This window comes from Callithrix jacchus, chromosome 6 (genome assembly GCF_049354715.1).
Source record: "Callithrix jacchus isolate 240 chromosome 6, calJac240_pri, whole genome shotgun sequence".
NCBI lineage: Eukaryota > Metazoa > Chordata > Mammalia > Primates > Cebidae > Callithrix > Callithrix jacchus.
In genome coordinates this window covers 90127586-90155148 of record NC_133507.1, presented here as the reverse complement: position 1 = coordinate 90155148, position 27563 = coordinate 90127586, and the positions used below count along the sequence as shown (strand labels likewise).

At 34.3% G+C, this 27563-nt stretch overlaps 1 protein-coding gene across 4 annotated transcripts in view; it reads right to left on the bottom strand.

Annotated features, from left to right (window-relative positions):
- The window catches only part of LRP1B (LDL receptor related protein 1B), a 1941900-nt gene that overhangs the window by 22291 nt on the left and 1892046 nt on the right, over nucleotides 1–27563 (bottom strand). For 3 of the 4 annotated variants that reach the window (XR_013518953.1, XM_078327882.1, XM_078327884.1), the window contains 3 exons: nucleotides 22052–22226; nucleotides 17897–18001; nucleotides 16936–17049 (listed from right to left, as the gene is read on the bottom strand). Coding sequence is in view for 3 of the 4 variants with exons in the window: in XM_078327882.1 (XP_078184008.1) it covers nucleotides 16936–17049; nucleotides 17897–18001; nucleotides 22052–22226 (394 nt within the window). In the remaining variant the exon portion in view is untranslated. The remainder of the gene's footprint in view (nucleotides 1–16935; nucleotides 17050–17896; nucleotides 18002–22051; nucleotides 22227–27563) is intronic. The other variant, XM_078327883.1, reaches the window with a different exon arrangement.

Sequence of the window (27563 nt, the reverse complement as noted above, 5' to 3'; positions counted from 1 at the left end):
AAATTTATTTGTATTGTAATGAATTTACTTGATTCAACTCTATAATAATACACTATCATGCCTATTTTGTTGTTGTTGTTTTTGGAGACAGAGTGTTGCTCTGTTGCCCAGGCTGGAGTGCAGTGGCACAATCTTGGCTCACTGCAACCTCCACCTCCAAAGTTGAAGTGATTCTCTTGCTTCATCCTCCGAGTAGCTGAGACTACAAGCACGTGACATCATGCCCAGCTAATTTTTGTATTTTTTGTAGAGATGGAGTTTCACCACATTGGCCAGGCTAGTCTTCAATGCCTGACCTTGTGATCCGCTAGCCTTGACCTACCAAAGTGCTTGGATTAGAGGTGTGAGCCACCATACTCGGGCTATGATGATTCGTTTTAAGCTATTACATTAAATATTTGTTAACTCATACTGATAAGATCCTTAAGACAAACCTAATCAAGAATTCTTTCTGACTAAACTCTCTTAATATTAAAATAAGATTGTTTTATTTTAATACAAAATTGACATATTCATATTTTAATTGAATATGTAAATTATTCTTTTACTTTACCACATCAACAAGAGTTTGAGCATGTCATTTCCCTTTTTACTCTACCACATTAACACTTCTCAGAAATCAAGAGTTCAAATAATGTCAAATAACGTGGTAAAGTAAAAAGAGAAATTATGTATTCATTAAAGTGTTTATGGAACTAATAATTTAGGAAAAGGTAAAAATTAATGAGAAGTTTCTGTTGAAGAGGTGGCCATGAAAAAATGCCATTAATAAAATGGATTTTTAAAGTTAATTTATTCTAAGAAGGAGAAACATAAAGAGAGGATAAAATTTAGTTTACCAAGAAATGATTCATAAAAGGAAGTTTGTTAAGTTTGGGTGATTTAAGTTAGAAATGTTTGAACACAAAATGTTGTGCAGTAAGCTTGAGCAGAAGTGGTCACTGAAGTATTAAAGATGACTAAATATATATTTTAAACAATAAAATATCCAGTGATGGATAACTTTTATCAGCTAGACATTCCAGAGAAAATTTTTCTGAAAGCTGATCAGGAAGACATAGGTATTTTTTAGAGTGAGTAGACAATTTCTGTTTAACTGAATACATTCCTTACATCAACTGAAAAGGAAAAGAAGCAATCATAACATTAATATTACATAATGTGGTGGATGTAATTGAAGACATAAATGTAGGCCATTACATTAGAAACAGTGGTTACAATTCTATAGCTAAAGGTGGGAAGAATAAATGAATATTCCACTGCAATACCAGTGGAATGTTCCCCAAGGTGAAGGCCAATTCCAAAATTGGCTTAAAAATACAAAGCCCTGGCGGGATATCTCAATGCTTAGTGCCATGCAGACAAAGCAGCTAGCTTGCTACCTAAATATTTTATATTTTAGCATAAAGTGAGAGTAAACGATAAAGATGTTTTTTCAACAAAGACCCTTCGTGTTTCTTAAAGTTTCAGAGGTACACAATGATGAGACATGAAATTATAAAGGCGATGTCTGGCATATTCAATGGCAGTTATAAGCACTGTTAATAGTACATATATCCTATACACATTTTGGGCAATAGGAGAATATTAAGAGGTGTTATTACAGGTTTTGAGTACGTGACTGTCTTAACTAGCGCTATATTTAATTCTAATTCTCTGAAAATATTCAATTCACTTTCAGTTGCAATGCTCAGGTGTTGAAGTACTGATGTTAGCTACTTGAATACTTTAGAGTCTGAAACATCAGGAAATGAATAAGACAAACAAATGGTGATCATCTTTTTGGTGGTTCAGCAGAGTCCTTGTTCTAGTTCCGCGATTTCCTAATGATCCCTACATAGCTCCCTAAATGTCACACTAAAGCTTTCTAGAGCACCAAAATTTATAATCTATAAAGGATCTTGTATTAGTGTCAGTTTCAACTATTCAATTACTAGCATTTAGCCTTCTTCAAAATCTAGAAACTGTACTCTCAAAATATTTTTAAAATTTGTAACTGTTTACAAATAATGCAATCAAAAATTCGAAATAAACTGAGATAAAATGAGAAAGATTTGTTAAAATCAAGATTCAATATGAATTAACAAATTTGTCTATCCTGTATAAATGCTAATTCATCATAAAACTCTTACCAGATTTGTTTAACATTTATAGGAAGACGCTGCAGGCAGAAATTGCTGAAAGCTTATGACAAAATTGCCCTTTCACACACATTTCTTTCCTAATCCCAGTTTAAGATTACTTTTCTTAACACCAAAGTGAGAAGGTTTAAGTAGGCAATGTCCTAAAAATTGATTCAGGAAGTAGAAACAAATGTCTTCACTAAATCTAAAATGCTACAAAATATTACTGTAGTATTTTACATTACAGAGAAAACTACTATGGGGTCAGTCATAAATATCTTTACATATTTGATCGATGTACAATCACAAATACAGTGTATTTTATTTTTTGATTTCTCTACTTATACATGCATTCATAAATATCTAAAGGTATCTTTGCCTATGACTATACTAGACTATGATTCACCTAAAGGTCAAGATTATTGATTATTCATCTTTGCATTCCCTCATTTCTTGAACAGTATCCAGTAAATAATCAATAGATATGTTTGGCTGATCAGTACATTTGCTGTTTGACAAAATGAATGGAAGAACGCGTGAAAACATGGAAGAGGCATAACTGAATACATAGGAACACATACACATATATAGAATTTCATAGGAACACACATACATATGTAGAAGTCTCATATTTGTGTGCATTCCCTATTCTGCAAAGAATATATAGCACCATTCATAAGAACATGCTTTCATGTAATTATCAATCAGTCATTTCTCACTGAAAGGAATGTTAATCAACTATGGGACATTCTTTACATTTAAGACCAGAGAAAATAATATTTAAATTATATTGCTCCTTTCTTTCGTCCACTCATTCTTTAATTCATTAATTCTTCCATTTTTAAATGAGATTATTACATTCTGGTACTTGGGCATATGTAAATTATGTTCATTCAGCCATGTAAATTGTGTGCCATTCAGTTCTCATCGCAGGACGACAAAAATTTAATTATAGAGGTGTTTGCCTGGTGGGCACTTCAATATGAAAACGTATTTTATATATAATACAAATGTATATATATATATATATATATATGTGTGTGTGTGTGTATATATATATATATATATATATATATATATATATATATACACACACACACAATTGAATGTAATTTGATTCCACCAATTCGTTTAATAAAGACAAAATAATTTAAAATGATTAAGTGTAAGATCTGGTATGGATGACACAAACAGTGCATGCGAATTTTGAAATTACCCAGGCCTGGGTTGAAATGTAGGCTCCTCTTTTTACAAAAGATGTATCTTCAACCAAGTCACCTCATTTCAGATTACTCATTTCTAATAATAAGGGAGAGTAATACTTCCTGCTTGCGTCGCACACTGCATTCAGATCTAGCCTGTTCTAACCTTAGTTTTCCCCTTAAATCTATTTCCTTTCCTCTTTCGCAGTTTTGACTTTTCTATTTTGTTTGGTTTCCTCTCACCACCTCACATCTTTTTTTTGAGACGGAGTTTCGCTATTGTTACCCAGGCTGGAGTGCAATGGCGCGATCTCGGCTCACTGCAACCTCCGCCTCCTGGGTTCAGGCAATTCTCCTTCCTCAGCCACCTGAGTAGCTGGGATTACAGGCACGCACCAACATGCCCAGCTAATTTTTTTTGTATTTTTAGTAGAGACGGGGTTTCGCCATGTTGACCAGGATGGTCTTGATCTCTTGACTTCGTGATCCACCTGCCTCGGCCTCCCAAAGTGCTGGGATTACAGGCATGAGCCACCGCACCCGGCCTCCACCTCACATCTTTATCTCTTCCTTCTTTCTCTTCTTTTTCTTTTGTAATGCAATAAAACTCAGCAAAAAAAAAAAAAAAAAGAAAAAAGAAAAAAATTCAGCTCTATTGAGAGAATTAAGAGACAAAATGTACATAAAATTTGTATCATCTGAGTTAGTTTAACTCAGCCAATAAATAATACTAAATTTAAAAAGTGTATATGGCATACCAATATCAATATAATTGTAATGTCTCATTTTATTCCCAATGGAAAAAAATAGTGTTAAGTTTCTCTACTTCTTTAACACTACGGCTTTTTCTGCTATCATTCTAATGTTAAAAAAAGGAGAAATAAAATATTTCCCTAAATGATGATAACATTAGCAATTATTAATCTATTTTTTATTCTTAAGCAAATGTGGCTGGTAAGTGTATGATTCTAATTCTTGTCTAGGAATTGTACAAAGTTAATTTGGGATCAAGTGCCAGGTTGAAGGTTAATTAATCTAATTCTATTGACTTATTTAAGCATGAAACATGAGCCTGAAATAAACCTTTGTTGTCATAAGCAACTGAAACTAGAAGTTGTTTGGTCACAGCAATAAAATCTAAGAAAGCAGTCCAATAAAGACAAAATAATTTAAATGAATAAACAGTAAACAATTACACAAATAAAATAATATATAATGTATTGGGTTTGGTTTCTCTGGATATTCTGACCTACTGATTATATTTAAGGCCAATAATGTGTCACAAAATCATGGGAAAATAATATGATTGCTTCAGAGCCACATGATAATAGCTGCCCAAATACACAACTATGTAATTATTCTTCATTAAATAGTGCCACTTTTGCCTCGAAGCCCAAACTAGAGTTTAAACTGGGACAGAAAATGTGATATCTGTGTTCCTTTTGTTCCCCATGGTGCAACTAGCATGGTGAAAGCTAAAACAAGCTACAACCTGATACCTAGAATCATAAAGGACAGACGTTGATGTGACAGATTTTCTTGGCCTTTACTGCTCCAAAAGACATGCACATTTCAGATTTTATTCTTTGAAAATACGCCAAGGGGGAGAAAGCAAATCAGGGACATGTAATGACTTGACTTTTGAAATGTGGACATCACCAGCTGCTGAAGTTGAATTGCTCAATATCCCTGCTGAAAAGTTGTGGTCATGTGAAATCACTCATGACAATTTCCTTGGGCTCTTCTTAAGCATTCTCTAAGGGGCCTCTAGGTCATGGGTCCACATGGAGGAGTGCTACTCAGACTGACAGCAGGACCAGTGGAGAACAAATTGTTCAGCCTCCTTTCTGCAAGGCCGATATTTTGAGGTATCATTGCCATAATTAGCCATCACAATATAGAGGAATAATTCCCACTTTTCTAAAACTTGTGACAGAAACAGAACTCATCTTCCTCCCAAATGCCTTTCAACAAAGGCTTCTCCAATACCTGTGCATTTTCTTATGTATTACTCACCTTAAGGACTTGGAAAAATACTGCTGAACACTTAATAAAATAATTAGATTGAAACAATCACAAAAGCAAAGAATGTGACAAAGTGATTAAGTCAGATCACTCTCTAAATGAATGTCCCTTTGGTACTTATGTATTCACCTTGCATCCTTCTGCCTTAAAAAAATTTACTCTAAAGATATTTACAAATGCTAGTTCCTGCCCATGTTTTCTAAGGTAACTGAGGGAGGATGCCCAAAATAGAACTTGAGCTGGCTTTACATATTATAGTCCCCTTCCCAGTCACTATTACTGTCACTAAAACTACTAACCTTTTGTTTATGCCAAATTTTACCTAATTTTCAGTAACAAACATGTTTAAAAAATACTTTTTTTTATTGCTCAGACCCCTAGAAGTTCAAATTATAGCAAGTTCTGATTATTTTGTATCTAGTCTATTACAGTGTTTTGAAAATTTTCATTTTTTGTGTTTACTATGTTGAGGACAATATTCTATATTCTTTATATATATTACATTTTTAATCCTCGAAACAATCTAAAGAGATAGATGTCATCAGCAATTTCCATATTAAGATGAGAAAAGAGATACAAGGTAGAACAATTGAGCAAGCAAAACGAAGTACAGCCCTGACATATACAGTCCTCCATACTGTTTTATGTGCCTTGTTTGCCATTAAACCCACTAGCCATTTTTTAATTGAAAAATCTTTGTCTTCCTTTCATTGCAAATTGGGATTCATTATGAAATCTACTTTTTTCAAAACTGTGGGATCTTTTTCTATCAGATTATCATATCATTAAGATTTTTCTAAGACATACATATAATTGTGACACTTCATATTTCAAATGTTATCAATTTTCCCCTACTGCTATAGAATGAATTTCAAATTCCAGCTCAGCATATCATGTTCCTGAGAATTATTTCATGGTCTAATGTTACTGTCCAACACTATTCCACTAGCACCATTTATCTTACACCACTCAGATTCCTGAAACACACACTCTATTTCTCCTCGCCTCCTCTTTTTCCTCAAATAGACTCAGCGGCGCCAAATGACAGGGGATATACCAGACTTTCCTCTTATACTCCATCTTTTTTTGAGAGACAGTCACAAAGTAAAAACACACAGATATCAAACAAAAGGCAAAAAGAAGAGAAAATGAAATAAATTAAATTAAGTTTTTCTAGTAAGTTAAGATGGTGTACTAAGCCTAACTAGTTCTTCACTTAGAGATATTTAGTGTGAGTTTGAGAACACTCAGAAAACATCATACAATAGTTTTAGAAAGCATCATGGAGATGTGAAAGCAGACCAAAAATCATGGTAAAATGAATCGTTTTTCTATTATTTTCTGACTCTCCATTCTTTGAAAACTTATTTAGGAAGGAAGATATGTTATTATTATTATGATAGAATGTTGAGTGTATCATAAGCTGCCATATCCCATATACAATACAGGAATTATTTATTTTTTTGTGTGTGCCAATCAGTTTGAGCTTTAGCCTTGAACTGATGACCTCGCCTTCGCCTAACTATTTCACAATATTCATTCAGGACATATTACATGCATAATACATGCTACCTGTTGGGGTAAAATCGATAAATCAAAAATAACCTCTTACTTGAAGGAATTCACAACCTGCTAGAGACAAAGAGACATCTAAATTTAAAGGGGTCATGGAATAGAACAGTGAGAATTCCCAGGCAAATTTTATAAAAATATGCTTCATGTCCACAGATGAGAGGTCAATTGTAGCCACAAAATATGGGCTATCATTGAGTAATGTGATAAATGTAAAAACCCACATATGGGTGCATTTGTGCGTGCACGCACACACACAAACACACACACACACACAGATGATGCGAGAAAGATGATTTTATGAAAAACCATTTTCCCCAGAGAGATAAACAAAAAAAGATGTCCATAAAAATCTAACAAAAAAAAAAAAAAGAGAGAGAGAGAGAGAGACAGAGAGAGATGCAGGCAAAATGCTCACAGCAAGATATTTTTAGCGTTTGTTTTAAATGAAGAAGCAAAACATAAAAACTAACAGTGCTATCTTGTTTCTGACCACTTGGAGAATTGTTTTTGCTATGGGCAAGAAACAATAATATATATTATAAGAAGTGTCCTGAAGTTTTGCCATCCTGCCATTTCAAAAACACGGCGTATCTAAACTGATGTGATTTCAGAAGCAATGTAATAGTAAAGTTAGGTCTTTTTGGTTCTCCCTTTTTTGACATTTTAAATAATTTTACAACATTGTATTTTCTTCTGTTTTTGAAAGATAATATTAATTATATAAAAAACTTTCTTTACAAATGAAATATTACCCAAATTCCAGCAATAAGAGATGTCATTGCTTCCTTTTTGATTTTCTATCTTTAATACCTTTTTCTGTATATGTACATGTGGATTATATATAGATATACACATATACATAACATATGCATTGTGTGTGTATATATACTTTTTATAAGATAGGGTCATGTACAATTTATATATACCTTTGTGGTAACTATTCCTACTTTTGTATTTATTGTTTTTTATTTCTTTCTGGGACTAAAATCCCTTTCCCTATATAGCCAGATGACCCATTCCCACATTTCCTTAAGGTCTTTACTCAAATATCATCATCTCAGGAAGGCTTTTGCTGGCAATCTTAACATCATATTTCAAATCTCCCCTCAAAATTCCATCTCTCTTTTCTGCTCTAGTATTCTCTTAACAGCTCTTAACATTATTAAAATACTTAACAATATTGTAAATATTTATTTTCTTTATTTTCTGTCTCCACCCTCGTAGAGATGAAGTTCCACAAAATCATTTTTTTGTCTGTTTTGTTCACCAATTGTCCTCTAGTGCATAGGATAGTGTCTGGTGTATAGCAGGTGCTCAGTAAATATTTGTTGATGAATGGATATGAGAAGAGGATATTGGCAGTATTTTTTTTTAATCTCACCAGGCAATGTATGAACAAGGTAAGGGACAGAAAGCTGAGATTTTAATTCTTATAATCTATGAGTCTACTGGCATAGGGATTTATAATAAGAAAGAGGTATAAAGGATGATTCTTTCTTCTGCAGTCGGGCATAATTGAGGCTACTTTATACATAGATATACACTGCCATATTATTTTAGAGAGTGAGGAAAATAAAGCAAAAAATCATAAAGGAAAATTAACCAGAAATATGTATTTTTGACTCAGGAATTTTATGATTAGTTCCTCACTGTTAACAACAGTGTTAACAATAGGTTTTCGGTTACTCATTATTTTTGTTGCTAGTAGCAATCTTTGTCTTCTCATTATCTTCCTAAGTATTTCAGAAATATTTTGGAAACATTTGTATCTGGGACTCTGACTCTGAAACAAGCTGACACCAGTTTTCAGATGAAGTCCAAATAGAACTCACATTTAAATATATGAACCTCACAGTTTTATAGTATTTTAGTGAACAATTAGTCCAAATCCATTATTTTACAGACAGGAGAAATGAGACACACAGAGAGGATGTAACTTGTCCAAAGAGTCAGTGAGCTTAAATCTGTAACTTTGGACACAGTATTTCTTATTCTGAGTGTTTGTTCTGGAAAACTAATGATATGAGTACACAAACATTTATATGCATGTACAGAAGTTTATATCCTAGAAAAAATAGTAAAATATGAACAAATAAACAAACATGCCTAATTATTGAATGACATGGTGTTGGTTAAAATACGGAAAATCCAGTTAATGGAATAGTGGGCAGCCAATTAAACTAAAAGCATTTAATGATACAAATTAACATGCAAATCTGTTTGTAACACACTGTACACTAAATTAACATAAAAGGGTGTGTATCATAGGATCTCATTTTTTTGTGTGTAATAACCTGCAAAAGTATATTTGCATAAAGGAATTGAACAGAAACCAAAATAACAGTGGGTAATTCTAGGAAATGTGGATATTCTAAGAAATTCTCAGAACTGCTAATTCTTTATTTTTAAAAATGTCTATGGTCTTATAAACAAGAAAATAAGAAAGGTGAATTTTATATTGGCTTTGAAAAGTTTTTTTTTATTCTAGAATGAGAATATATATTATTTATTCTATGTCCATATGGAGAAAGAATTGAGTTCGGTGTCTTTAGGTGCACAGAGAACTTTTAGTAATTGCTGAGAAGATCAGTATGATAAAGAAAGGTCAGAAGAAAAATGAATGAAATATGTACAAAATATAGACTTTCAAATATTTGCTACTCTACTACAATGCCGAAACTTTAGCCAGGAGCTGCTTGGGAAACAGAAGCTAGTGTATTGATGCCAAAGGAAACTTCCACAGGTTACCTTCAATAACACCATGTATCACAGTGGTACATCTTCAAGATTTAAAATTAAAAGCTAATTTTCATAACAGTCAAAGTCAAGCAGAAATAAAAAAAGATTCAGTGGCACTAAGCACAGATTTGAAGATGAATTTTATCTGTCCCCATACAGCATTTCTTTCCTATGGAAGTTTTTATATGTACATACTAGAATCATCATTTTAAAGAGGAAGAAACTAAGGCTTGGAGAGGCTAATAGGCTACACCAATCGTAATGGAAGAATATGTCTGTGAATCCAGGGAAGTCTGAAACCAGAACTTGTGTTCTTTCCTGTTAATGTTTCTTCCTATGGAATCAACAGAACTTCTTTACTGTCTGCCTCACCTTTGATAGTAAACATACTGGCCAATAAATGGATTCCTTTAGTGTGGTCAACATCGGAGACTGATGTGATCAGGATACAAATTTAAATCTGCTTCAAAATCCAGAAAACAGGAAGAAGACTTCTAAAGGGAGGAATCCCTGACCTCCTCATTCTCCTCTACTGTGTCCCTTCCTGGATGCCCGAGCACTGGTGATTTACATCTAGGAGAAGTTTATTAGCACATTTCAATATTTCCCTAGTCTTCAGTGGTAGGCGTCTACAAGAGGAGTGTTTGCTGGGCTGCTGAGGATATATAACCAAAAAGAGGCTATGGAAGTGTGCAAAAAATGATGTGTTTGTTTTCTTTTTGAGACAGCATTGCTCAGGCTGAAATGCAGTGGAGTAATCACAGCTTAGCTTCCCTGGCTCAGGTGATCCTCCCAGACTAGCCTCCCAAGTAGCAAGGGCCACAGATGCACACCACCATGCCTGGCTAATTTTTGAATTTTTTGTAGAGATGGACCAATTTTTTGCCATTTTGCTCTGCTTGGCTTGTACTCCTGAGCTAAAGTGATACTCTACCTAGGTATCTCAAAGTGCTGGGATTACAGGCATGAGGCACCATGCCTGGGCTTGAAAATATGTTCTTAATAGACTGGCTGCCAGTAGATTTTCCAGCCAAAATTCATCTGGTGATGCATCAAAAATCCAGCAGTCTCCCTTCATTTTGCCCTGTCTCTGGTCGCTTTAGTACAAATGGCAGCAGTTATGCTGAGATGGTTGAACCCATGAGCCACACCAATAATCCTTTACGGCAAATGACTGTTCAGCCATGCCCTTGATTTCTTCTTCAGAACATTCTTTCTACTTAATTTTGCAATATAGCAAGGCTGAGAAATTTCCAGATCTTCAATTTTGCTTAACAATTCTTTCAGTTTATGTTTTCTGCCTCACTATTTACTATCAGCAGCAAGGAGAAGCCAGGCCATGACTTCAACATTTTGCTTAGTCTCTGCCAAATGTAAAGTTAAATCACTTGCCAGTTCTACCTTCCACAAAACACTGGACAGAGCAGAGTTCAGTGGAGCTCTTTGTCACCTCATAACAAAGATCACCTTTCCTCTAGTTTCCAAACACATGTGCCTCATTTCTGTCTGAGATTTCACCAGAAGTAAATTTAACATTCGTGTTTCACCAATAATCTCTTCAAAGTAATTGAGCCTTTTTTTTTTACATGTTCCTTGTCATTCTGACATTTTCTACCTGTTACCTGACTCCAAAGCCACAGTCACCTTTTCAGGTATTTGTTACAAGAGCACCACAATTCTGGTACCAAAATATGCACTATTTTGCTATGGCTGCTATAAAAAGCACACAGACTGGATGACTTATGCAACAGAAGTTTATTTTCTCACAGGCTAGAAGTCTGAGATCAACATATTTGGGGCTCTTCTGAGGCCTCTCTTCTTTGCTTATAGATAGCTGCCTTCATACTGTCTATTCATTTACATGGTCATCTCTGTGTTTGCAATGTGCCTGATACCTCCCTCTCTGTTCTTATCATGGTTCTTACAAGGACACCAGTCAGACTGGATTAGGGCTCACCCTAATGAAACCATTTGCTTTTTTTCTTTCTTTCTTTCTTTCTCCTTCCTTCCTTCCTTCCTTCCTTCCTTCCTTCCTTCCTTCCTTCCTTCCTTCCTTCCTTTTTCCTTCTTTCTTTCTTTCTTTCTTTCTTTCTTTCTTTCTTTCTTTCTTTCTTTCTTTCTTTCTTTCTTTCTCTCTTGAAACAGAGTCTCACTTTCTTGCTGAGGCTGGAATGCAATGTCACAATCTTGGCTCACTGCAACCTCTGTCTCCCGGGTTGAAGCCATTCTCCTGCCTCAGCCTCCCAAGTAGCTGGGACTACAGGCATGCACCATCATGCCCAGATAATTTTTGTGTGTTTTTCGTAGGGATGGAGTTTCACCATGTTGGCCAGCCTAGTCTTGAACTCCTGATCTCAAGTGATTTCCCACCTCGGCCTCCCAAAGTTCTGGGACTGCAGGCATATGCTACCACATCCAGTCATTTTTTTAACTCAATCACCTCCTCAAAGGCCCTATCACCAAATAAAGTCCCATTCCAAGGTACTGGGTATCAGGTTTTCAACATACAACTTCCGGGAGAGGGAGGCACAATCCAGCTCATAAAGTGACAAAAAATATTGCCTATGTATATTATTTTCTCACTGAAATTTGATTTACTTAGTTTGAGATCCTAAATCCAATTCAGTCAATATATACTATTCACTAGCCATGTGACACATACAGGGATACCTGAGTTGAGACTAATGAGATAGTAAGAGTTAACTAGAAAAAAAGGAGACACATGCGGGTTCAGTGAGCTATTCGAGCATAGACGCCTAAGTGTGGGATGGTGCTGTATTTATGCAGTGAGTATATGTGTGTGTGTTCCTGTATTCATGTTAATAGGAAAGAAGTAGTGAGACAGTTAGGATACTTACATGCATTTCTTTATTTTTGAAGCATGAACCCTATTGCTGAGAAGTAATGTTGGGGAGGTAAGTTTACAAAAAAACTTAAATTAAATGTAAATGATAATCTAGTGCTAGGGAGAAATCTTAGAAGGTAGGAAGGCATGGTCAATAATTCTTCACAGTAGTAGTGATTTCTATAACTCAAAATAAAATTTACATCAATACAAACTGTCAAAATAATATATTAGACTAAAAAATACTTTGTTTCAATATTATTCAATATATCTACTTTAATAAATGTAAAAATGCCCCCAAATAAATGTGAAATAAATAGATTATATTCTTTTTTCTAGGCTTCTATTGGGGTTTTCTTTTTATTCCACCACAGTAATAAGTGAAAATGGCCATCAAGAGACAAAAGTGAAGCCTTTCAAAGAACAAATTTATCCCTTAAATTGAAGGCTACAGTAATAACAATTCTATGTGGAAAACACTGTCACTTTCACAGATCTAGATACTTTATAGATATTCCAAAAGTGTACAAGTTTTGCACAATTCAAATAGTTTTTCAGTCTATGTAAAAAATAAATATATTTTACCAACAAAACTAAAGCATCACTATGTTGTATCTCTTAAAGCAATGTCTGTTTCCTGTAAAGGTTTTTAGACGAAGTAGTACCTACTCAATTTTCATTAACAATACATGACCACTGCCAATTGAGATCCGTGGCTAACCACTGTTTCCAACATCTCCTCTGGTGAGGAGAATTGATCACTACAATGATATGCTGAGGGATATCATTGTATCTTCCCTTAGCTGGATCATTTTTTATTGATACTTTATATTAAATTTTACTGACACTCACATTTTAGTGTCATATGATTTATAACTATCCTAGGTTAAATAAGGACAATCTCACATATTCTGGAAATTTCAAATTTGAGGAATATGAGTATGAAATCCTCCTGAACCATCTCTCTGTTTTTATCAGGCCCTGATAGCAGGCTTTGAATAATGCAAAACAGTCTTCTTGAATACATTAGTCTTCATTTTCATAAAAATATTTTCCTCTAGATCCTACTTGTTTTTTTTTCCATTTAATTCATTATTCAGAAAAGTATCTACATTTTTCTCATTTCTTCTCCTTTCAATTAATTAATCATAGTCTGATTTCTATCTCTATAGTGCTTCCAAAACATCTTTCACAATGGCAGCTAAATTGAGAAATGCAATAAAGCACTTATAACACTTACCCTCTTTGAACTGTCTGGAGTTGATACTCATAGGCACTCTACTCCTTTGACGTGTAGAAATCTACTGTTCAGTATCTCACCCAACTTCTAAATCTCATTTACTTTTATTGATTCCTCCTTGAGACAGTATCAAAATAGTGATATTTCTGAGGGTTCCAACTTTAATTTTCTTTCTTTTTTTTTTTTGAGACGGAGTTTCGCTGTTGTTACCCAGGCTGGAGTGCAACGGCGCGATCTCGGCTCACCGCAACCTCCGCCTCCTGGGATCAGGCAATTCTCCTGCCTCAGCCTCCTGAGTAGCTGGGATTACAGGCACGCACCACCATGCCCAGCTAATTTTCTGTATTTTTAGTAGAGACGGGGTTTTACCATGTTGATCAGGATGGTCTCTATCTCTTCACCTCGTGATCCACCCGCCTCGGCCTCCCAAAGTGCTGGGATTACAGACATGAGCCACCGCGTCCGGCCCCAACCTTAATTTTCTAATCTTCTTTCTATAAACCCACTCTTGTATCATGGTACAAAGTGTACCTAATAAACTGTCCCCAACATATTTCTTTAGCCTTTGCTTCTACGGTTGTGCATAACTCTTTTCTATTCTCAGCTACCTTTACATTTTATTTTTAGACCTATTCTCCTTTGATTGTGCTCTACCCTCTTTTGAAAAAGATTTTCAACCCTCTCATTCTTATAAAACTACAATATGCTTTCTAAAAATACTGTGAAAATGTCTCTTTACGTAAAAAGCCTCCCAGTGTCTCCCTGGGAATCATTCATAGATCTCTATTCAATTGTTTTCCCAGAGCACTTTGGTCATATTTATATTATAATAAATATCAAACAATATTTTAATTTTGTAAAAGCCATTCATCTTCCCAAAATGAATTTTAAGTTCCTCAAAAGTAAAAACTATTGACAGTGTTTCAGCATAAAGAGTGCAGTGTAGTGTAAGAGTTATAAACAGGTTATGGATTTTAGAATTGAACAGGATTGGTCTGACTCTCAGACATCCACCACTTCCTAGTGTGTGACCTCTATGAAAAGGAGTAACAATTAGATGCAAATAACATTTATGCGCAACTGTCTAACTTCACACATAAAGTGTGTAAAGGGTTTCACATAACATGTGGTGCAGAGTATTTGCTAGGTCAGTTTTAGGTGTTACTGTCTTCCAAAATTTACGCAGAGACTTGCTCATTATAGATTATCACTAAATATTTAGTAAAGGAATTGATGAATAAACAATAACAGAACATAATTCTTCCTTGCTTCTTATATGGCTTAAGTGTGAGGAATGCAATATATTCATCCTTAGTATCTGTGGGGAACTGGTTCCAAGATCTTCCTCGGATAACAAAATCCTCAGATGCTTAAGTCCCAAATTTTAAAAAATGGCACCATATTTGTCTATAAGCTATTCAAACCCTCCCCTATATTTTAAAATCATCTCTAGATTATTTAAAATACCTAATACCATGTAAATACTATGTAAACAGTTGTTTTACTGTATTGTTTAGAGAATAATGACTTGGGAAAAGTCTGTACTGAAAAATTGTGTCTGTGCTGAGCTGTACAGGCTCACTTCCAAATACTTCTAGTTTGCACTTGGTTGAACCCTTGAATGTAGAGCATAGGGATGTGGAGGCTGATTGTATACACATTATGCTCACTATCAGAATAGATTTTAAGGCGTAGAATACTAATGTACACACATTTCCAAATGCAAATAGAGATAGAGGCACGAGCACACAAAAGTAGGACAGGTTTGCTCTAAACTCCTACAATTAACATTTTTTTTTTCTGGCTGTGTTTATCAGACATGCCAATTATCATTTTAAAATTATATGATTTTGATGATACTTGGTAAGTGCAAAAGGTGGAAAAAAAATCAATGTGGGCTGTTACACCCATGAGAGAATTTCATTCTGGTAATACAGGTGCATTCTTTGGATGGGGAGTCATCCTGAGACCGAGTTGTGGGTGGGAAAAGTGGGCCTGCAGTGTATGTATTTTGCCCAGAATTAGTGAGACAGGGACAGGATAAATGAAGTCTGGGATTCAGAGGAAGCATTACTGGTGCTCTAAAATAGAAATAAAATAAGTACCTGAATCAATTTTTGGCAAGGGAGAACCTTAGATGTACCAACTCTGAAATGTTAATGAATTTATTTTTCTCTTTTCTTCCCTCTGGTTGCAATGCCCAAGTTCAAGCCCTCATCACTTTTCACTTGCAATGTGGTCAAACCTTTTGACGTAGAGTCCCTATAGTTGATCTGCAAGACTTACATGCCAACAAGTATCACCTTCACAACCAAACGCCTTCAGCTCAAGCCTCTACCTCAAGTCTCAGCAACTCATTATTAATAAAATAGTAGCATTTTGGTTAAAAAAAAGTGTAAATTTTAATACAATTTTGCTTTAAAATCACTACTAGGTACTCTGAGATTCCCAGAAGTTACCAGATTCCAATCAAGGCTGCTCATTATGACACTGCTTATTAAGGAGTATATGCCAGATGTAATGCATCTCTAAAACTCAAATGCACAATGCAAAAATAACTTTCATTTATGAACGTTGACAGTTACCCCAAAGGTGATCCTTGAAATTTGTCAGAGGAGACATGAGTTTAATTTGCATGTATGTTCAAAACACCACAAACTGAATCAAGAAAGAATGACTTAAACTATTAAGAAATAAAGTTTCTGGAAATTTTTCAGATTGTAAAAAGGGTCTTACTGTAAGACCTTTCATCTGTCAAGAGATCATACTGATGAAGGTAGGGCAGTTCTCAGTAAAATTTTGGGAAATAAAATACTACAGCACTTCATCTATGCTTGAAATAAAAAGTCAGTTACTAAATAAAAAATATAGTATACAGAAATAGAGGCTTAAAACACCTGCTTCTGTACTTCGCTAATTAAAAGCTACTATTTTTTAGCAATGTATGTTTATTAGACAGTTCCATCAGCTTTTCATTTTCTCTGTTATATTTTTAGACACACTAGCAGTCTAGTGGTGCACACACTTGTTGGTGAGTGAAGCAAAGGTTAAGTGTGTATGACACAGATGAGCCCCGAGATTAAGTATACTCTGTGAAATGCATGAATGTTCATGATTTAAACCAATGAACTGTGGCCTGAAATGATGTCACACAAAGCGCAGCGGTAAGTGGAAGGTTAAACCTACTTGCATCTCGGCTCATTAAACGGAGTTAAAGTGCAAATCCCCTCATTCTGACAGTAGTGATCACAAGGGTTCTCTTTCTGGTCACAGCGCTGACTTTTAAACCCCACAGAGCATCTGCAGAATTTCAGTAAAATACAGCTAAATAAAGTGTCTGACTTTTTTTGCCAAATATGTTTTAAATTCATTTCATACAGAGATAGTAACATTTGAATGAAGAGGTTCCCAGATATGCTCACTTCTCTCTCAAACATACTCATCACATGCTACTATGACAAGGTGGGGAACGGGGTGCAGATGTGGATTTCATGTGAGCATCACGCTTCCGGTCAGTGATAACACTCACAGTGACCATGTAAGCTGAATGATTTTATTTCAAATTGTCCACTCTGGACAATCAGATCATGGAGAGGGCAGAAATATTAAATTCCAGATTTTCTCAGGAGCACTATGAATACCCAATACTTTTCCCAGGTGTTGAGAAACCCAGATTTGAGTTCTTCCAAAGGAGCCAGGGATTTAATAGGTTTACATAATAAAATAGTGTAAGTCTCATACAAACATCAAATAGCATTATACATTTGAAAGAATATTACAAGTTCTTTTGAAAAAAAAATGGCCATAAGTACCAAAGGATTCATAAAAGATGATTATCTCTGGGCTTCACATATCAGAATAAGGTCAATAAAATTAGAAAAATTTTCCCTGGCATTTCCAAGTTCAAAGGTCTATGAATGTCTGAAATGGTACGATGCTAAGAACAGAATGAGCTCTTCCTCATGAAATCATTAGCAATTTGATGAAAGAGGAGATTCTGCAGCACATGAGCTGAGGAGGGACAATACTTGATCAGAGATGTCCATGAAACACTCATTTAAAATAACCCAGGAGAGGAGAGTAATAGAACAGGGATTTCGTGTACACACAAAGGCTTATTATAAAATGCCCATGACTAAATACTCACAGACACATTGGTACATTGGTCTCGGGGTCCAGCTGGCATGTGCCACCATTGTAACAGTAGCCATCACATAACTGACAGCTAGAGGCAATCTTTCCATTAGTGCAGCTGCAACAACAAAGAAAAAACAATCCCATTGTTATTGACAACATCATTGCTGAAAGCTGACATAAAATCTCTGTGGATGAGAATAGTCTTCATATAGGAGAGATGGAGTGGCGGGTTAATAGGAAGATTTCGGGAAGACTGACTCTCTAGAGGCAGATTTTATTTAATTTTTGTCAGAATAATGCTATAAAATTTTTCTTCTGGTAATTTTCAAATTTTTGACCAGTTCACTTAATATAAACATTTAATATAGCTAGATATATGTGTGAAAAAAATATACTCTAATGTCTATCATTTACACTTCCAGGAGATATTAGCATCAGTATCTTTTTCCTTTTTGATATAAGTTGGATTTGGTGACATTTTTTGAATGATAAACCACATGATCAAGTACTCTGGAAAAATACGCTTTAGCTTTTCTTCTAACGTGAAAAATCTGTTCCAAAAAAATGTTAGGACTTTTAGACCCACATTTCATAAAAAAGTGGAGGATTATCCTATAGTCACTTTTACTCCTCTGTTTCTCTTTGATTATGTATTGAAACCAATGTCAAACTATTTTTATTCTAACAGGAAAAAAAAACACAGAGCAGTTCATTTAAAAAAATAAACAATACAGTCATTTTACAGGAGCAATGTGGCAACAAAATAATGAGACAGGCTTTCTTGAAAAACTTACCAAAATGATTCTAATTTAAAAATCACATCACATGTTAGGGATAAGAATGAATAGCTACTGCTATACTGTAAAAATAAACATAACAATGCAGGGAAAAATATAGACATTTTTTACTTGCTATGTTACATTTTTAAATGAACAAATACTCAAACAATTAATTGGACAGTAAAAACTCTTGAGTAAATGGAGAAACGTGCATCAACATTTCAACTTAGAATTAACAACAGATCATGCTGACAATTCTGATCATGCGGTCATGTCAGTATTAGCTACTATGAAGCAATCAGTGCATCTGGACATAACCTTGACCAAAAAATCAGGCTTCAATATCGATTTATCACTTTGATCCTCTTCATGATGGATATCTATTGCAGTATATCTGTCATAGAGTGATGCTTAATGATAGGTGAGATGTCTAAAAATAATTGGTTGACATGTAGTTCATTTATTCTGTTTTTTTTTTTTGACCTCATGTGGGTTGTGTAGTTGCTGGAAATACACTCAACTGCTTTTAACATTCATTGGCATTTAATTTGAAGATATTTCTGAAAAGCTTAGATTGTGAAATCACATTTCTTTTCAAGATGAACCGGAGCAGTGAGCAGTGTAACTATGTACAAGATGTGGAATAAAATACAGGTAAACTGAACAACACATGGAAAAGGGGGGGATGGTTTCAAGTTTGTAAAGAGTATCCCATTATGAATAACCTATAGAGGTACCCTAATATAGATGCAGTGAATTAATTAGCAATCAGTGGTATTAGTGTCTGATAGACTAAGTGCATCTGAGGAACTTTTACTTGTCCTCCATGTCCAGCTTCTTTGAAAATCCTAAGAGCAAAACGTTACAGTTTCTTGTTTTATCAAAGGAACAGCTTCAAAAGGAGAAATTAGCTCATTATACATTAAAATATTTTCTACAAAAAAGATAACTCTATATCAAATCTCATCATCTAAAACGGACAAAAAAACTAATTGGTTGCTTTTAAACTTCTGTTTCCAAAGGCTACATAAGATGTTGCCTCTTTTTCTTCTAAAGTTAAATGTTAAGTTGAAGATAGAAACTTATAGACATTTTAAATGTGAAATACAAATTGTTCAAATCATTACAACAAATCAAAGAGTGCAGCTCATATTTTAATGTATGTTTTCATAATAATTTTCTTTTTTCAGAGGGATTCAGCGTGTGCACGCACACACACACACACACACACACACACACACACACACACACACAGAATATGTGATGGATCAATTTCCAAAAGTTAATTAATAGTTATTCAGTCCACACAAAAAAATTCCCATGTCAATGGTCATCAAAAAGACATAATTTAGGTTATTCAAGATTATGATCAAGTCTTTCTTCAACAATATTCACTTTGATTTTCAGAAGAGAGAAAAATATGCAGTTGGCTCTGTTTTAAAGATTATACTCACTACACTTGATAGAGAACTGATTCTAGTTGACAGTTCATAGGCTGTGCATTAGAAACACAACTGTCTATTTGGATTCAAAAATATACTTGATGGCTTGAATTTTCCTAATTAAGTAAAAATTATTAACTTCATTGGAATTTTGTTTTACTATCTATTCTTTACCTATGAAACAGAAATTCCAACATCACTGTAAATTTATTTTAATGCTAACGTGAAAAGTATCATAGAAATAAAAATTAACTTTAATCATCTAACATGTTTCCGAAAATCCAAGGAATTATATTTGTATTGTCACGTTCAAGTGTTATATAGCCTATTTAATGAATCAAGTATTATTATATTCCTATTTTAAAAGTTCCACTATTTCCTCATTGTTAGCAATTGTTATGTCTCCATTCTGACATACACAGTTCCAAAAAGACGATTTAAAAAACATGAACTATTATCTTGCACCTCAATAACCTGCTCAGGTTGTGAAGATCTGGTGTTTCTGTTTTGGAGAAGGCACTTTTGACTGCATAGCAAGTGATAATGAGGGGCTCCAAGATTTCCCTTCTTCCTTACATAAGGAGAAAAGGGCCTGAATCCTCACATGAGCTTTTCCACGGTAAAATGGGTAGGAAACTTTAGCTCACACATTTCTCAGATGATAGCTCATGATCCCGGGGAAAAGTGGAATGGAATTGTAAAGAAGATTCTGCAGCTTAGCCTGATATGGTACACAGGACATAGAGAACAATGTACACTCACTAATTGAAGTAAAGTTCTGTCATGCCACAGTTTCATTATGAAGAACAAATGAGCTTTATGAGCCAACATGATTTGAATAGTTTATATGAAAGTGTGTTTCACTTTTATGTACTTATCAAAGGCACATATTTATATATCGGCCATATTTTCAATTACTTTACTAAAAAATTACTTACTTTCAAATAACCCAGTTTTGCAGGTTTGCATAAATGTCATTCATAATGATAACACAAATCATATTTAGAGTAAATTCTAAAATGAGAGGAAATAAAAAAGAAAAAAACGTTGATGCTGTTTGTAATAAAATTTTATTGGGCTTTGTTTGGCAGAGCAACATAACTCATCCGGCACCCTTGGTGAGCTCTCAGTGGAAGCTGTGACATGGACACTTTATGGCATGCTTTCCTATCTTATATTCTTATTTATTATACTCCCAAGCAAGGCAAGTGATAGAGTCCAGTCCATTATAAGTTCTTCCTTTAAAAGGCTGTTAAAAAAGGTCTGGAGTGAGGACTGATCTCTAACCTCAGTGTCATAAACTTGTTTCATGATAGAAACTGAATGGCACCTTTAGCCACGATGTTCTGTTTTACACTCACTTATCTTAAAGTCAAAGGGCAAAAGGCAGTGCAATGAAGGTCAAACTCAAAGATTTTTGTTTTAGTGACTTCCCAGAACACATTATTCCTTCCATTTGCTTTGTATCATAATATTCAAAGTCAGATTTTAAAAAAAGGATTAATGTATATTTTCATTAGACAGGTCTTTTGCTCCTGGTTCAACAGATCAATTCACAACAGGAAAGCAAACCTACTTATTGTCAATAATAATGATGAAACAATTAAAAACCTGAGCTAATCTAATTGAATAATATTACATGTACTTTCTGAAAGGATGCTGAATGTCAACATTTCTCGCTTACTCAGAAATATTTGGTATAGGGAATGATATGATCATCTTATTACACTGTTGATTTTTGTAATTCCCAGATATTCACAGTAGATGTTGAATAAGTTTGAGATAAATTAAAATGAACTAGACTCTCTAGCCATAAAAAATGCAATGAGCACAATACAGAATTTTAGAATAAAAGCAACCTATATAGTTTTACAGTTTATTACTGAACTGCAATGTCCACTGGGGTCCAAATGCTCTTATAAACTAAGCTGGATGTCCACTTACTTGCAAAATATATCTTCACTGTCTTCATTTATAATGCAGTGCCCCCCATGGCACCTTACACACTTGTCAATCTCACATTTTGGTCCTTCGTAGCGTGTTGGACAGACACATTCAACACTTCCATCATCCCCAATGGTACATGATTCAGAATTCACACAATAGTGCTGACACACATCTAGGGAAAAAAACACAACAGAAAAATAAAATTATATTACAGAACTTTTTTCTTCAGTCATAGTAAAGGTGACTATTTCATTTTTTACTTAAAAATGGTCAATCAATAGGTAGATTAATTTGCAAAAGCAACTTATAATTACACATGAAGTAGAATTCTTTAATAATGCTATTGAGTCTCCTCTTTGTGAGTCAGGCATCATTTTCCTCTGGCTAAGAGGAGAGACCTTATATTGATATTATGCTCACTGACAAACTCTGAGTTCTGAATATTAAAGTTTAAGTTAACAAGTTCCCTTAGCTTTCTTTCTAATAAACAATATAAGTATAGTTTGAGATGAACAGAAATGCTTAACATTTCTTTGGATGTCATTTATTATTGCCTCCTTCACTTCTCTTTTCATATAGAGAACAGTGTAATGTGTGGTAAGCAGAGAATTCCTACCCTTGCACAAGACTTTAGTGTTGTGCAAAGAAGCCTCCTTGTACATACATGTAGCAAAATAAACCCAGGTATTTTCTGCATGCCTGAGAAGGTGAGGAAACAACTAGTTATGCCTCTCATGGAACTCCAAGAGGAAAGCAAACTGGGGAACTAACTGATCCATCAATCATGGGAATAATAACAGGAATTTATGCTATTATCCTTTTCTAAGGTAAGAGACCAATCTTCCCATCAGTCAGAAAACTCCCTGTACTATGAACCTATTGTTTTGAAGGCCATTTCTCATTGAGCATCACGGACAATTTTCTCAACTACAAAGGAAACACTTCATCCAAATATTTCTATACATTTTGAACATGCACAATGAAACAAAGACATTTAACAATGTAACAACCACTCTAACCATATAATTAGATATTCTGTTTCTATCTTTTGAGAAGCAAACATGTCTGTTTTTATATATGAATATATTATAATTTATCACACTTAAAATATTGAAATTCATAGTACAAATAATCCTAAGCAAAAGAATTGATTAAATTGATCCCAGACTTTGTGTTTAGAAGATGCAATTTCCTTTTAGCTATTTAATTGTGAAGCAATGTTAAATGAGATTAGCTGAGATAAAAATCACAATGTATAAACTTTAACCTGCTATATGACAATTGTAGTGGGTAAGAAAAATTAAAACATAATTTATAATTCTCATGTTTATGTTTATCTCGCTCTTTATTAAATCAGACAGAAATTAAATTTATTGACAGACTTGCCTCATATTTATGGAAATTTATTTCAAAGATTCCTGTGTTTGCTATTGTATTATGCCAAGTGCCTTCATTGAGATTCAATGTTTTAGCCTATTAATTTGGGTTTTTGCTATATTTAAGAAATGTAGCACTTTCAAAAGGTGAGGGAGGAGTTGGAGATCTGAAATTTAACATAGTTGTTAGTAGCCACACATTATGGTTTCTATGTTCTTTCTAGGCTTGGCAGGTATATGTACACAACACAAATGCTGTTTTTTATTTATGAAGAGTTTATCAATAGACGTCTCTGTGATCATCCAGTACAGCCTCTCATTCAATACAGAAACCTCTGAAGAATAACCTTCCTTAGGCAGGTTGCTAGATATCTCTAATTGACAAAAAAAAAAGCTCTTTTAATATTGTTCCCAACTGCTTTAAAATTTCATCCACTGGGGCTGTTTAGCTGTCTGATGAGACACAGAAGTCCGCTGATGTTTCTTTGCAACATTTTCCTTTTATGTTATTATTCAAAGATTGCCATGGTGGATATAACTATAGAATCACACAGGAAACTTACTTGCAAATGCAAATTCTAGTGGCTTTCCCTGCCACCCACCCCTAGATTATAATTCATAGGTCTGAAATGGGGTCCAGGTAACTTCCATGGAAACTAGGTAATGTAAGAAATTATGATCTTTAGAAAATTTTAGTAGTTGGAAAAGGACTACATTGTGTAATAACTGTAAATAGATTGGATTAGGCCAAAATAGCTTATTTTTAGCTAACACTGAAAACTAATTGAAATGTAATTTTTCATGTTAAATTTTGAAGCCCTTTGTTTTTATAACTATATTCCTAAAAAGACCCAAAAAACTAGAAAAGAATGGGTTAATATTCTGAAAGTTGATGAATGCCCATGACCATACTCCAACAAAGAATAATTTGCGTTTAATCTAAAGTACTAATGGTCAAAGTTAAAATTTATCTGCAGTATGTTAATCATAAGTAATTTTTTTGCATAAATCAAATCTTCCCTCTCCACTCTTTCTAAGATTAAAAAGATGGTCTGGGCGTGGTGGCTCACACCTGTAATTCCAGCACTTTGGAAGACTGAGGCAGGTGGATCACCTGAGGTCAGGAGTTCAAAACCAGACTGGCAAACATGGTGAAACCCCATCTCAATTAAAAATACAAAAACTTAGCCAAGTGTAGTGGCAGGCACCTGTAATCCCAGCTATTCAGGAGGCTGAGGCAGGAGAATTGTTTGAATCTGGAAGGCAGAGGTTGCAGTGAGATGTGATAGTACCATTGCACTCCAGCCTGGGCAACAAGGGCAAAACTTCGTTTAAAAAAATTATTAAACATAATTTAATAGTTAATAAATGTTAAATTTATTAAATATAATAAAAAGATGTGTGCCTGTACATAACTCACTGGTAATCAAGGAGATACAAATACAAATTAACACTTCAATGAAATACCATTACACACCCACCAGACAATACAATAATAGTGGAAACTCTTATCCACTACCAGTGGGAAAGAACAATGGTTCAACAAATTGGACGAACAGTTGTCAGTATCTACAAAACTTTAGCATACCCCGCCTTATGACCTAGCACTTCCACTGTTAAAATGTACCCAAAAGAAAAGCATACAAATGTATACCAGAAACATATACGTAATATGCACAGCAATATTTTAAAAAATAACCCAAATTGAAAAAATTCCAAATGTCTATCATGAGAACGGATAATCCATGGTTCATTTATAAAATAAAATGTACATATGCACATACACACACAAAAAATGCAGCTATAAGCAAAAATATGGGTGAATCTCACAAAACTAATATTGAGAAAAATTGACACAAAAATGTGTATACTATGTTTTTATATATAGAAGATTCAAAAGTTAAGTTGAATCTATGGCTTTAGAAGTCATGAAGGATCTATCTTTGGAGAGAGGAGAAAGGACAGTGATGAAGAAAATGAGGGCTCTTCTGCAGGGCTGATAATGTTTTTCTTGACTTGAATGCTCGTTCAAACTGATATATACACCTTGTAATATTTAACTGAACTGTTTACTTGTGATTTTAAACTTTTCTGTGTATACTACACTCCAATAGAGAATGCTTTTACTTTTAAATGAAAGGCAAATAAACTACCCTAGAATGTTTTAGAAATTCTCATTTATTTAGCTAACTAGGTGAAATAGTTTTTATAGGAACAACCTTTAAAAGGAATTCATAGTCCACTTTTTACACTTTACAGAAAATTCTCCACTCTGTAATGCTTCCAGTATTCTTTTCATGGCATGTCAGATGCACATTATTCAATGTAGTTGATTGCCCTCATGGCATAAAAATAAAATCCAAGGCTCTAAAAGAAATGTTTGCTTACGATAAAATTGTGAAATAAGCAAATACTAGAATTTTTTAGACTTAATAAATAATTCTAAACTGCATGTTTTTAAGCCAAGCCATCTTTCATCCTCTAAAAATGGCAGAAATCATTTTATGTTCTGAGCTCTTTCTCTACAGATATTCAAATGGGAGGACATTTCATTTCTCCCAGTTCACATTCTTAACACTCCATGCTGAGTTGAAATTCAGGGGCAAAGAGTTGCTCACTACATGCCAGCCCTGGCAGAGCTGCATTCCAGTGCCTTTCTATGAAAATCTTCTATCTCCAGTTATTTGGCTTAATATTTGAAGCATGTGGAAGGTGCTGAGTTAGACGTTTGGCTGGACTGTTTTCTGCACCATGCATAGGATTCTAGGGCCTTTTCTTTGACGTTTTATGTATGGTCTTTGTCCCTTTCTCTTGCCTCTTTCCCTCACCCCTCTCTCTCTCTCTCTCTCTCTCTCTCTCTCTCTCTCTCTCTCTCTCTCTCTCTCTCTCCCCCCCCCCCCTCGTCTTAAGGGTTTTCCTATTTATTCATTTCCAACTCAAAAACTCCTGAACACAAAAAGAAAGCAGATCTTACTTAATAAGAAACTTTAGCATCTGATATTTCGGCTACAACATAATCATCGGATACTTGTAAACTGTAAAGCAAAATGATCTCTTCAAATGTCTTCTGTTATTACAAGTGTCATCATGCTGCAAGGTATGTGCAAATCCAGGAGAGAGTTTGAAGCATCTGATGGTGTTGTCTATTTCTAAATTGGGTGATTCAAACTAAGCCCAGGTTTTCTGTAATTGACCCAAAGTAATAACTGCAATGTTAATAAATCATAGAAATGCCAGTTTAATTTCTCTCTCATCCCCTTCACAGCTATAATGCACTTGGAATTACAAGCATCTTTGTAAATGCATATATACATGTTCCATATTTTCATCCCTGTCACCTCTCTATATACTCTCACATAATTACTACACACTCATATTTAAATTCCAAGTATCCATTCAACTATTTATCTAAAAAAATGAATACTTTATTAGTACTTCTCAGCCCAGGGAAAACTGACTTACTAATTTAGCAAAGTATGAAGAATAGTATATGAGAAGGCTTTTTCAGTATGCAGTTGTTCACTTTGATTCTCAAGGTACACACCTGACCTATAACTTCTGAAGAGAAAAAATAAATAACAGGGAAACTTTACAGTTACTAGATAAACACCTTTTTTCTGCCCCATGGCACTAAAAATATTAATTATTTCATAGAGCTTACTACTTTAAGCACCAAAAATGCTTTAAAAGTAGTCTTTATAAAAGATAGATACATATTTGCTTAAATAATATGTATTGATATTTTACTAATCATTCATTTTTCACTAAGAAGACCAATTATTTGTATAAACTTACCTTCATTGAAGTTTTATACCATTCTGTGTTATTTTTTATATTTCACCTCTGCAGGTGAAATATTACTGAATATGGAGAAGTAGGCAAATGTAAATGAAAAACTTAATAATTCCTCCAAAAATAAAGGAGGTGTGTACAGCAAAGGGATGGCCTTCTACTTTCTATTAGATACACAACCACTGAACTCGCACTACACTTTCACACACAAACAACCATCTTATTTTGTTGATCAAATTTTAAATTTAGCTTAATAATTAGCAGCACTAAAATAAAGTTGGAAACAGTGATAGAAAGTGATAGTTTACAAGAAAAATATAGATGACAAAATTTTTTTTTTA